The sequence below is a fragment of the Coregonus clupeaformis genome, chromosome 6 (assembly GCF_020615455.1).
Source record: "Coregonus clupeaformis isolate EN_2021a chromosome 6, ASM2061545v1, whole genome shotgun sequence".
In the NCBI taxonomy this organism is placed as follows: Eukaryota; Metazoa; Chordata; class Actinopteri; order Salmoniformes; family Salmonidae; genus Coregonus; species Coregonus clupeaformis.
The window spans coordinates 42242195-42255924 of record NC_059197.1 but is presented as its reverse complement, the minus strand read 5'-3'; the positions used below and the strand labels follow the sequence as shown (position 1 = coordinate 42255924).

The 13730-nt window shown below is 44.7% G+C and overlaps 1 protein-coding gene across 1 annotated transcript; it reads left to right on the top strand.

Annotated features, from left to right (window-relative positions):
- The first annotated feature begins 1181 nt into the window (after positions 1 to 1181).
- Positions 1182 to 10869, top strand: kctd14 (potassium channel tetramerization domain containing 14). The gene is made up of 6 exons (XM_045220824.1): positions 1182 to 1367; positions 1869 to 1983; positions 2814 to 3044; positions 3191 to 3325; positions 3615 to 3767; positions 10300 to 10869. Exons 1-6 carry the CDS (start codon positions 1315 to 1317, stop codon positions 10453 to 10455), a joined length of 843 nt encoding a protein of 280 aa, XP_045076759.1. The 5' UTR covers positions 1182 to 1314; the 3' UTR covers positions 10456 to 10869.
- The last annotated feature ends 2861 nt before the right edge of the window (positions 10870 to 13730 follow it).

Here is a 13730-nt window from a genome sequence, read left to right as displayed (position 1 = left end):
GTTGGACATACTGCCAAATTCTCTAAAACAACGTTGGAAGTGGCTTATGGTAGAGAAATTAACATTAAATTCTCTGGCAACAGCTTTGGTGGACCTTCCTGCAGTTGGCATGCCAATTGCACGCGCCTTCAACTTGAGACATCTGTGGCGTTATGTTGTGACAACTGCAGATTTTAGTGGCCTTTTATTGTCCCCTGCACAAGGGGCACCTGTGTAATGATCATGCAGTTTAATCATCTTCTTGATATGCCACACCTGTCAGGTGGATGGATTATCTTGGCTAAGGAGAAATGCTCACTAACAGGGATGTAAACAAAATTGTGCACAAGTTGAGAGGGTAAGCTTTTTGTGACTGGAAAATTGATAGGATCTTTTATTTCAGCTCATCATTTTGGTTTGCAATGGCGTACACCACTGACAATCTGAAATGGTCCACCTAAGACCCTAAAACTTTTACAGATGCACCATTGAGTGCATCCTGTCGGGCTGTACCACGGCCTGGTATGGCAACTGCACGGCTCTCCACAGGGTGGTGCGTCTGCCCAATGCATCACCGGGGGCACACTGCCTGCCCTCCAGGACACCTACAGCACCCGATGTCACAGGAAGGCCAAAATGGTAATCAGGGACATCGACCACCCAAGCCACAGACTATTCACCCCGCTAAAGTCCACAAGGCGAGGTCAGTACAGTTGCATCATAGCTGGGACCGAGGGACTGAAAAACAGCAATTTCAAGGCCGTCAGACTGTTTAAATAGCCATCAATAGCCGGCCTCCACCCAGTACCTTGCCCTGAACTTAGTCACTGTCACTAGTTGGCTACCACCCGGTTACTCAACCCTGCACCTTAGAGGCTGCTGCCCATGGAATCACTGATCACTTTAATAATGGAACACTGGTGACTGTAATGTTTACATACTGTTTTACTAATTTCATGTTTATACTGTACTCAAGTCAATGCCACTCTGACATTGCTCGTCCTGATATTTATACATGTCTTAATTCCATTATTTTACTTTGAGATGTGTGAATTGTTAGATACTACTACACTGTTGGAGCACAAGCTTTTCGCTACGCCCGCAATAACATCTGCTAAACATGTATGTGACCAATAAAATGTTGCGTTTATATTTTTGTTCAGTGTACTTTCCCTGAAGAACTGCGCACCGTTGGGTAAACTTGTCATTCAGTACAAACCGTCACGCATGCCCACCGGAGGCCGAGACCATAGAAATAGTGACGCCTGAAACTCCGGATTTGACCACGCCCACAGAAACACCTTGGTGCCACTGAGGCAGTTCGATTACCGGGCTATGGCCCGAGACATTACTAGGAAGAGGAATGAGCGCCCTTCTCAAATTGAACGGTAATCTGCACCGCCCGATCCTACATCATTACCCCACGTGCTTGACATACCTCACTGTTTTAAACAGACTTCGCCATCGGCTTTGACCGGTGTTATGATACTGATGGTTTGTATGATTGTGGCTAGATGGAGTGCAGCTTCGTCTAGTTGTCAAGTCGGGGATAGTAGTTAATTGTAGCACTAGCTAACCCTAATCATTTTCTTAACCAAATTCTCCTAACACGCTACTGTTAATTATTCTAACCTGCTGTGTTAGTTCTCCTAACCTGCTAAGTAAAGTCACTTCTGTCGTAGCTGGGTTAAGCTTAGCTAAAATGCTACAGTTGTCAACAAACCATCAGTCCCGACAAACCATCAGTATCACTACACCGGGGCACCCGGCTCATGCACGGGAGGCAGCCTGGTTACAAAATGCAATCACTTTTCATCCACTGTACACTCCTCCTACCTGGTAAACCGGGCCATCTTAATCGAATTCCCTCACTCGCACTGTTCCCTGAGCTTGTCCAAGCGAGACGTGTTGACATCGTCCAAAACATTTCGCACAACAGTCGGGAAGAAAATGAGTCTTCCAGACTCCAGATCGCCGGGCAAACAGTATTCTTCGGGGCAACTGGTAAGGGAAAAGTGTTTATTGTGAACTAGTCATTCATTACAAGCATCTGGAATGTTTAGAGGAAGTTGCTTATTTGTTAACTTCTTCAGCTTCTCGATTACCTTCAGCCTGAGACGGTATAAAGTAGCCAAAATGTTATCTCTCTCTCTAGGTCATGGATACAGTCTGCTTTGTCACCGATTTACGAATTTGTTATAAAATAGTAGCCTTTTGATGACAATGTGTATTCCACACTGTGCTGCGATCTCACGCAAATCTGGGCCAGTATTCACGAAGCGTTTCAAAGTAAGAGTGCTGCTCCAGGAACAGTTTAGCCTTTTATATCCTAATTAATTTGATTTTTACGGGGGACCTGTTCCTAGAGTAGCACTCCTACTCTAAGACACTTTATAAATATGCTGTAAAAACGTATTTACTTTTTAAAAGTTATTGGCTCTCATACTGACTAGTGTGGAGGGTGTTGCTGATCAGGCAGATAGGCACATCCTTGAGACTACAGTATTTATCTACCGTGTAGCAGGTGGACTATTCCTTATCTCACACTGAGTCACTGAAATAGTTGAGAAATTGACCTACTGACTGATTTGCCACATTATGTAGGCGGTGTCCCTACCTCTTTCATGACATTAATTTTTTTAATTGTTTATTTGAAATAATTAATTTAATGTTTTTTTTTTATGTGTAGTGAAAGTACACAGAATAGGTGAAGTGGGCCTTGACCTTTCCTCTCTTCCTAACTGTTCCTAACCTACCCTAACAGTCCCTACCCCTAACCTATATCCCTCCCTGTCCCTAACCTAGCCTAACCTTAGCAGTCTCCCTGTCCCCAGAGTTGTTCTGTAGTGCTGCTGAACGTGGGTGGTCATGTGTTCACCACGTCTCTGTCTACGCTGCGTAAACACCCCGACTCTCAGCTGGCCTCCATGTTCAGTAGTGGTCAGCAACCCAAACTGCCCACCGACGCCAAGGGACGCTACTTCATCGACCGCGATGGGACGCACTTCGGAGCCATTCTTCAGTTCCTACGCACCCAGCGCCTGCCCACAGAGAGTGTTCTGGAGGTTTGTGACACACACAAACACACACACTAGCCCATATGTCGGAACCCTGAACCAATGAGCTAGCCCATTGTGCATTATCATCTTCCCTGAGATCGGTTGCCCCATAAGATGAGTCCTACGTGTGGTTGGGTGTGTGTGTGTAACAGGTTTACCAGGAGGCGCTCCACTATGACATCAGAACCCTGGTGAAGCAGCTGCAGGACTCAGCCCAGGTGTTTGGAGAAACAGTGGGGAGGCAGCAGTTCATCTCCAGGGTCCCCAACTACCTGGAGAACCTGGAGGTACAATGGCCCTGATATAATAAAATGACCTAACCCCTGTGGCCTGGGGTGATCCAGCAATCTAAACCGCTGTCTCTGGATTACATGTGCTGAACTACCGCAGCGAGCATGGGTTCAAATCGGACCCACTGCTCTATCTATCCTTTCCAGTAAACACAGAAAATGTGAATGGAGTGGGACTGACCCACTCCTTAAAAAATAAACAAAAACTGCCTCTACAATGTCCCTGTCAAATAACTGATATCAATAAATATGAGATATTATTTATGGTCACTGTTATGACTACCAGGTGTTGGTGAGAGTGGCCCGAGCGGAAGCCATCGCTGCCCGTCACTCTGCTGTCATCGTGTGTGTTCTGAGGAACGAGGAGGACCTGGGTCGCTATGACAATGCCATCAACAACCTGGAGGAACAGGAAGTGGTGCGGTTCGGACCGTGGAAGGTGTGTACCTGTACTGAATGTTGTGTTTCGGTGTGTGTACCTGTACTTAATAGTTTATGTATATGACTACTACCAATGCCACAAAGGCACTTTCAATTAGAACATTTGTTTTTTTCACTACAATTCCTCTTTAACAGGGTGCTGAGGGTTCTCTTTCAAATACTTGTTTCGGTGTCTCACAATGGGATCACTACGGAAGAACCAATCACACAACGTGTTACACGGCTAGCTATCGAGACCTGGTTAGCCCACGCTGCAAAGCTATCTTGGTTAGTTCACTGGAAAGCAAGCTAACCACACAAGCATTCCTACGTGCACAACGGTAATGTTGCTAGCTCCCTTCTCGTTTAGTTCAACCTAGTTTCACTCGTTTGTGTTAACTAGACCGACCGCTTTAGCCTCATGGCTCTACGGTCGTGGGAGAAAATCAGTCTAAAGTCAGAAACTGCTCCCACGCGGTTCCCTTTGGCTAGCACTGTGCTAGCTAAACACACCTTAGCCACACAAGGTAGCTGCTAGCTATCTAACGCCTTACTAGCCTCGTGGCTATAGCATTCATACTGTGCTTGCCCCAGCTAGCCAATAGCCGCAAGGCTTCTAACAAGCTAACTTACGCATATTTGAAGCCTCCGGTTTGACACGTTTTTACAACAGGCATCTCGGTATTAGAAAGCCTTGTTCTATACAATGTCCACTGTTACCCTGTTCCAGGGTGGACCAAGCCAATCACTCGAACCACCACGTTCTTTCACTTACGGTTTCATCATTGCGGGAAAGGATTATCACCTTTATGCATCAACTGCTTGGAAGGGAACATGCTCAGTGTGAGCACTGCAAAACGCTGACTAGGGTGGGTTTGAGGAGGAGGATCAAACGTACCTCTCTCTGCCACCCCTCAGGGGAAGGCGATCTAGGGGATTGACGAGGTGACGAAGGGATTAATCTCCCGGGTCTCCTCACTTTGCAACTGAAATGGAGACCCCGTTCTTCCCCCCTCTGGTCCCGATGTCACCCTGCTCCCAGGACGGGTGAGATGCTCTCCCCTGCTTGGAGTTTGGGCTCTTCGACGTTTGCAAGCGAGCCACGGTCAGACTCGGCATAGAGTGGCCGTCTCCCTTGGGGGGGGGGTCAGGATCTGTATGATGGGAAAATATTACCTACCGTCCAGAGTGCGAATTATACCGTGACATCCGGTGGGGCTCAATTTTCTTCACTGCACTATTAGGCCCAGAACATTTTGTTTATTGCCTAATAGTAAAGACGTATATAATTTAACTGTATTTTTAAAATTACTATTTTAATTTGGCATGAACACAACCAGTCATGATGTTTTCATCTTATTGTCAAACCAATCACTTCAAAAAGTAGGCTACCTGCGCATGTTCGTCCACTCCAAAATAATTCCAGCATCCAAAAAGTGCTCTGTGCACTCGGGGCCATTTGATGAATGGAAAGGAACATCTGTTAAAAAACAGTGTAATGACATTCGGCAATTGTCATTGGGTCTACACTCTTGTAGCCTGAATTAATTGATGTGTCTTGCTGACAAAATTAACTTTTTTGTAGAAAGAAATGTTGGGACACCTGAAAAAGGGTTGAGATACGGGACGAGAGACTGAAGAGGAAGCGAGACACCCTACTAACTGTTTTATTTATTTTTCTGGTTCAATTAAAGTCAATGAACTAAGTAGACCATACCCAGCTGCAATTTTTTTTATTTAACCTTTATTTAACTACATTTACATTTTACATTTTAGTCATTTAGCAGACACTCTTATCCAGAGCGACTTACAGTTAGTGAATGCATACATACAATTTTTTCCTACCCCCTGTGGGAATCGAACCCACAACCCTGGCGTTGCAAACGCCATGCTCTATCAACTGAGCTACATCAGTTAAGAACAAAATCTTATTTACAATGACAGCCTATTGCATTGGTGTCTATAGGAGACACACCCAGTTAAGCAGACCGGAACTTTTTGTGCTGTTATTGTGAAGTGGAAACGTCTAAGCGCAACAACAGCTCAGCCGTGAAGTGGTAGGCCACACAAGCTCACAGAACGGGACCGTCAAGTGCTGAAGCACGTAGCACGTAAAAATTGTCTGTCTTTGGTTGCAACACTCATTACAGAGTTCCAAACTGCCTCTGGAAGCAACATCAGCACAATCACTTTTTTTCGGGAGCTTCATGAAATGGGTTTCCATGGCCGAGCAGCCGCACACAAGCCTAAGATCATGCGCAATGCCAAGCGTCAGCTGGAGTGGTGTAAAGCTTGCCTCCATTGGACTCTGGAGCAGTGAAAACGTGTTCTCTAGAGTGATGAATCACGCTTCACCATCTGGCATTCCGATGGACTGGCCCAATTCTTAGTGCCAACTGTAAAGTTTGGTGGAGGAGGAATAATAAATAAATGGTTTGTTGAGCTCGGTGTGGAAGAACTTGACTGGCCTGCACAGAACCCTGACCTCAACCCCACCGAACACCTTTGGGATGAATTTAAACGTCGACTGCGAGCCATTCCTAGTCGCCCGACCTCACTAATGCTCTTGTGGCTGAATGGAAGCAAGTCCCCGCATAAATTACCCCAAATCCTTTCCAGGAGAGTGGAGTCTGTTATAACAGCAAAGGGGGGACCAACTCCATATTAATGCCCATGATTTTGGAATGAGATGTTCGACCAGCAGATGTCCACATACTTTTGGTCATTTATCCACCATCTTTGACTGTCCCAGGATGACAAGTGCAGCCACATGGGGGGAATATAAAAAAAAACTGTAACAGAGTTGGGGGTGTTCGTTTAATATGGCCCCCTGTGATTTGCACTCTGCTTCCTTTCCATACGGCTCCAGTTAAACAACTGCTTTCCTGCGGTCCCAGCATGCCTCAGGGAGGTGAAGGGCCCGTGTTACTAACACAGCCGGTACCTCCCCCTCTGGAAAGATGGAGCGCTTTTCTGCCTCAGACGTACAAAGCCTCAGCCCAGTCAGTCAGAGCACTCAACGTGACCTCTTTTTATTGCTAGCTTACCAGGAAAAAGTTACTGGAGGAGGTGGGGTTACTACAGTGGGGGAAAAAAGTATTTAGTCAGCCACCAATTGTGCAAGTTCTCCCACTTAAAAAGATGAGAGGCCTGTAATTTTCATCATAGGTACACGTCAACTATGACAGACAAATTGAGATTTTTTTTTCCAGAAAATCACATTGTAGGATTTTTTATGAATGTATTTGCAAATTATGGTGGAAAATAAGTATTTGGTCACCTACAAACAAGCAAGATTTCTGGCTCTCACAGACCTGTAACTTCTTCTTTAAGAGGCTCCTCTGTCCTCCACTCGTTACCTGTATTAATGGCACCTGTTTGAACTTGTTATCAGTATAAAAGACACCTGTCCACAATCTCAAACAGTCACACTCCAAACTCCACTATGGCCAAGACCAAAGAGCTGTCAAAGGACACCAGAAACAACATTGTAGACCTGCACCAGGCTGGGAAGACTGAATCTGCAATAGGTAAGCAGCTTGGTTTGAAGAAATCAACTGTGGGAGCAATTATTAGGAAATGGAAGACATACAAGACCACTGATAATCTCCCTCGATCTGGGGCTCCATGCAAGATCTCACCCCGTGGGGTCAAAATGATCACAAGAACGGTGAGTAAAAATCCCAGAACCACACGGGGGGACCTAGTGAATGACCTGCAGAGAGCTGGGACCAAAGTAACAAAGCCTACCATCAGTAACACACTACGCCGCCAGGGACTCAAATCCTGCAGTGCCAGACGTGTCCCCCTGCTTAAGCCAGTACATGTCCAGGCCCGTCTGAAGTTTGCTAGAGTGCATTTGGATGATCCAGAAGACGATTGGGAGAATGTCATATGAAACCAAAATAGAACTTTTTGGTAAAAACTCAACTCGTCGTGTTTGGAGGACAAAGAATGCTGAGTTGCATCCAAAGAACACCATACCTACTGTGAAGCATGGGGGTGGAAACATCATGCTTTGGGGCTGTTTTTCTGCAAAGGGACCAGGACGACTGATCCGTGTAAAGGAAAGAATGAATGGGGCCATGTATCGTGAGATTTTGAGTGAAAACCTCCTTCCATCAGCAAGGGCATTGAAGATGAAACGTGGCTGGGTCTTTCAGCATGACAATGATCCCAAACACACCGCCCGGGCAACGAAGGAGTGGCTTCGTAAGAAGCATTTCAAGGTCCTGGAGTGGCCTAGCCAGTCTCCAGATCTCAACCCCGTAGAAAATCTTTGGAGGGAGTTGAAAGTCTGTGTTGCCCAGCGACAGCCCCAAAACATCACTGCTCTAGAGGAGATCTGTATGGAGGAATGGGCCAAAATACCAGCAACAGTGTGTGAAAACCTTGTGAAGACTTACAGAAAACGTTTGACCTGTGTCATTGCCAACAAAGGGTATACAACAAAGTATTGAGAAACTTTTGTTATTGACCAAATACTTATTTTCCACCATAATTTGCAAATAAATTCATTAAAAATCCTACAATGTGATTTTCTGGATTTTCTTTTTCTCATTTTGTCTGTCCATAGTTGATGTGTACCTATGATGAAAATTACAGGCCTCTCTCATCTTTTTATGTGGGAGAACTTGCACAATTGGTGGCTGACTAAATACTTTTTTCCCCACTGTACATGATTCCATATGTGTTTTTCATAGTTTTGATGTCTTCACTTATTCTACAATGTAGAAAATTGTAAAAATAAAGAAAAACCCTGGAATTAGGTGTCCAAACTTTTCCCTGGTACTGTGTGTATATCTATTTCCTGTGCAGCAGCTCACTTTCGTGGTCTTGCTCAAACTGGAGGAGCTGCACTTTACCCCCAAGTGCCCTCCTCCCCTATACATTTACATTTTAGTCATTTAGCAGACGCTCTTATCCAGAGCGACATACAGGAGCAATTAGGGCTAAGTGCCTTGCTCAAGGGCACATTGACAGATTTTTCACCTAGTTGGCTTGGGGATTAGAACCAGCTAGCTTTCGGGTACTGGCACAACGCTCTTAATCACTAAGCTACCTGCCGCCCCAACTCTCCCCTCTGCGCCTTTTCAGGTTCCAGCCAGGATGTCTGCTCTCCCTCTGGTCTCATCAGACAAATGGAGCATATTGCCAGTTGCTATCTATCATGGTCCTCTTCTCATGCCCTGCAGCATTTTGCCTCAAACTGTCTATTGTACGCAAGCGAACACAGTAGAACAGATTCACGAGTGCACCTCGGAACGCCACCAGGGGGTGCCATCACTCTAGGTGAGCGAGCTAGGGAATAAAACCTGACAACACTTTCCCATTCTCTCGGTGGATTCCTGTCGCTCTCGCACAGTTCATCCCTGGAGTTTCATGTGTTTGGGTTCCCAGGGGATCAGGCTTACTGCGAAACTCCCTTAGCCCTCTTGGTTTTGGGGATTTTTCGGCAAGCCAACAGCAACTCTGCTCAATTGATGGAGAACCCTCTTTATCGAGCTAGAGGACAGTCTACAGTATTTAATGACTTTCTAGTTCAAAGAGAAGAGAAAGGGGGGAACGGCACCCTTATCAGGCGACAGCCCCAGACAGCAATCTTGTACTCCCAAGTCCACTTAGGCTTCCTCCTCATCCCCTTTCTACCCTGTGCTTGGTTCATGCTGTTGGGCCACTGCCCGCTCTACCTCCTTTTACTGGAGCGAGCGGCTGAGGATACTTTTGCTGTTGTTAATCCCTCCTCGGAGTATGGACAGGGAAGCTCTGGTTGGCAGAGATCACTCTCCTGTTTTACAACCAGCCCTGGTAGCTACCGTTACGATCTTTTGGCCTTAGCGAAGGAGGAGATTTTCCACCCTACCCCTACCCCAGGAACCATTGCCCTCTGGGCCTGGCCCATGAGAGGATGAATCTGAATGCGACAAGCTTGCCACTGAGTCTTTCCAGAGTGCCACAGCCTCTTTTACACTGTATGGAACAAGTGGTGCATTTTTGAAGAAGTGGTTATCCCATTGGATAGTGGAGGCTATTATACTGGCCACCCCGCATACATTTTGAGGTTTTACAGACTGGATGTCACTGCACCTTCTTTGGCGCATACTGTCCTCAGTGTCGGAGCCTCTGAGGGGTGATCACATCGGACCGTGATACAGGAGTTGGGCTTATCCCATAGTGAGACATCGAAAAAACCATTTGAAAGATAACTCAAGGTTACTTGCGTAACCCCAGGTCTCTGAGAATGAGTGAGATGTCTCACGGCATTTCCCTGCTCGCAAGAGTGTAATGAAGAGAGGCATGCTTGAGATTGACCAGAGGGTGGAGCAAGTGGCGCCTTATAAAGAGGGAGGGGCTCACCTCATTTGCCATTCAACCTATCTGTCTCCGACAGACGTTGTGTGATTGGTTTGTCCGTAGTGATCCGCCTATCCAGTGAATCCCATAGACATCATTCTCACTCATATTCTAAGAACTGGGGTTACGCAGGTAACCTTGAGTTATGTGTGATGAGTGTGTGGGCGTTTCTAATTGTGTGTGTGTGTGCGCTACAGGCCCCTCCGACTGCCATTGACCTGTTGGACTGCATCAAGATGGATGTGGAGGCCAGGGGATACAAAGTGAGATATGAGCCTCACAGCTCAGACCGAGGCTTTCTGTTCAAGTCCAATGATGGCTTCCTCTATAAACTCATCTTCACCTGGTGGTAACAGAATGACAGAAGAAGTGTGTGGTGTAGAACATCTATGGATGCCTTCTGATTCTCTACCCTTCTCCAGAAGTGTGCACTCCCCCTCATGCATTTAAAACAATTGGATTGGTGCAAACATGTCTGGATGGTGTTTCCACCTTATTCATTACACCAGCCCGTTCCTTTTAAATCCACGAGGGGGACTGTATGAGTGCACACTTCACCCTTAAAGTTGCCCAGACAGAGACATGCACAGAGATCCTATTAAATTACTATTATATTAGAAATGAATTAGACCCTATTAAAGTTCTAATATGTCATTCTATGGAGATGTGTATGTATAGATGTACAGTCCTTTATGTATTTATTTGGACAGTGAAGCTAAAACGTTTAATTTGGATCTATACTCCAGCATTTGGATTTGAGATCAAATGTTTCATATGAGGCGACAGTACAGAATGTCACCTTTTATTTGAGGGTATTTTCATACATATTTACTGTTTAGAAATAAAAAACCTTTATGTATCTAATCCCCTCCATTTGAAGGTGTGTAACAATGGTTAAAGTAATAATCGGTTAACCCTATCAATCCCAATACCCCAGCAAGAATCAGCATGTCCAGCACTTATATTTGGCCTCAAAATGAAGTCTTTTACCATTTACTTTTCAGGACAACCAGGGCTACAAGTAGAACACAACACAATTTGACATAAACAGTTGCTTTCATGAGTTTGAAAAATGTCAATTAAAGTGTCAACCTGATAAATTAATTTATATGAATGCTGTAAGTACAGAAATTGTTTGCTTAGTGATGGTTACAACTCTGGAGTTTGGAGTTTGCGACAGTAACTGTGAGCTTATTACTGTGTTATAGACACTGGTTCCTGGGGTTTCCTATGATCTTCAATGTAGAAGAATCCCTTACCATCTAACCAGTGGTGTGAAGTACTTAAGTAAAAAATACATGAAAGTACTACTTAAGTAGTTTTTCTGGGTATCTGTACTTTACTATTTATATTTTTGACAACTTTTACTTTTACTTCACTACATTCCTAAAGAAAATGATGTACTTTTTACTCCATACATTTTACCTGACACCCAAAAGTACTCGTTACATTGTGAATGCTTAGCAGGACAGGAACATTGCCTAATTCACACTTATCAAGAGAACATCCCTGGTCATCCCTACTGACCCTGATCTGGCAGACTCACTTAAACACATGCTTCGTTTGTAAATTACGTCTGAGTGTTGGAGCATGCCCCTGGCTATCCGTAAATAATAAAAAGAAAAAAAAAGAAAATGATGCCATCTGGTTTGCATTATATAAGGAATTTGAAATTATTTATACTTTTACTTTTGATACTTAAGTATATTTAAAACCAAATACTTTTAGACTTTTACTCAAGTAGTATTTTATTGGGTGACTTTCACTTTTACTTGAGTAATTTTCTATTAAGGTATCTTTACTTTTACTCAAGTATGACAATTGGGTGCTTTTTCCACCACTGCTTCTAACGACTCTTGTGTAGGTTGTGAGCATCCTAGAGCAAAACATTGTTTGTTGCTCTAACGATTCTGACTCTTCTCTCACAAACACAGCTCTAGCTCAGCCATTCATGACATCAGTGGAATGGAATTTTGTCTAAATAAAAGTAGTTGTAGAACACATTTTACTTAGGCCAGGATTCAATCCGATCACCCCTTTTCGCCTATGCACCATTGTGGTCCTCTGTAGCTCAGCTGGTAGAGCACGGCGCTTGTAACGCTAAGGTAGTCGGTTCGATCCCTGGGACCACCCATACACAAAAAACGAATAATGTATACACGCATGACTGTAAGTCGCTTTGGATAAAAGCGTCTGCTAAATGGCTTATTATTATTATTAAAGGCAGTTACCCTTGTCGCAAAGATCACATTCAAAATAAACGCTGCATTTATAGGCTCAATCCTTTAAATGTCAAATGCGCTACAATGCGGATCTTCCACGGTCCGAACTGAATCCTGGCCTTAGCAAAAATACAAGTTCCAGTCTGTGCTCAGATGGGTCTAGAAGTCTAACAGAGGTAATTTGGTGAACCACACTTGCATGTTGATTAACCTTGTGTGAGACCTGAAGACTTGCATTAGCTCCCCGGAGATAAAAAAAGATTACACCTTGGAACCATTTTGTGGTTGTGCCTTGCTCAAGGGCATAACAGCAGGAGATGGCATCTAGGATGAAATACCAGCAACTCTCCATTTGCCGGTTCACATCCACCAGATTTTCCCAATTAGACCCAGGAGTCAAACCAGCAACCATCCGGTTGTTGGCCCGCCCCTCTAGGCTACATGCAGCCCCATAGTTCACCAAAGTAACAAGTGACACAGGTTTGAACTTAGTCGATAACAACAAAAACTGACTGGCTCACACCTGCCAGATTTCTCCTGTTAGCCCTGGAATTCAAACCGGCAACCTTCCAGTTACTGGCTTGCCACTAACCTCTTTAAGTCTCAAAAAAAGATTTCTAAACACAAGAGAATGGTTTACGGAACCATCTTCATTACACTCCATGACCAATTTCACCTCCTCATAAATACCTATCCAGGTCACAGCACCAATGGGACAGCACCTAGGTCTCCTGCAGGCCACAAGACCGTGTTACCCTGCTAAGCTTAAGTGTAGGCATTAGCTCAAGGAGCTTACACAAATCTTTAGGTCTCAGACAAGTTTAATTACACCTACATCACTTTTCCGGTGATATCCCCTACTGGCTTGGTGGCCATGAGTAAAGGCAACACCAAAGGGGGTATACGTAATGCACTCGTAACGCCTTGAGGTAGCCTGGCGAGTAGGAGTGTTGGGCCAGGAACCGAAAGGTTGCTGGATCGAATCCCCGAGCTGACAAGGTGAAAATCAGTATTTCTGCCCCTGAGCAAGGTAGTTACCCCACTGTTCCCCGGGCACCGATGACGTGGATGTGTATTACAATGAAACACTGAATTAATGCATAATAATTGCTAAATGATCCTCTCTTAAAGGTCAATTTGGGGACTGTGTATTTTAATTGTTTTATCAATGTTTATTTGCTTCTGAATTTGTCTCTTCAGCCAGCCAGTGGGTCTTAGTTTATGACCTGTAGTAATGAATGACTCTGGTGTCATATTACATTACATAGCCACTGGAGGCGGGAAAGTCCAGCCTATTTCCTGCCCATTTCATTTGCTGAAAGGCCCATCACTTCTGGCAGAAAGATTTGCACTGTCAAATGAAGCACAACGCTGGAAATGTATCGACAAATTAGTACTGGCATCGT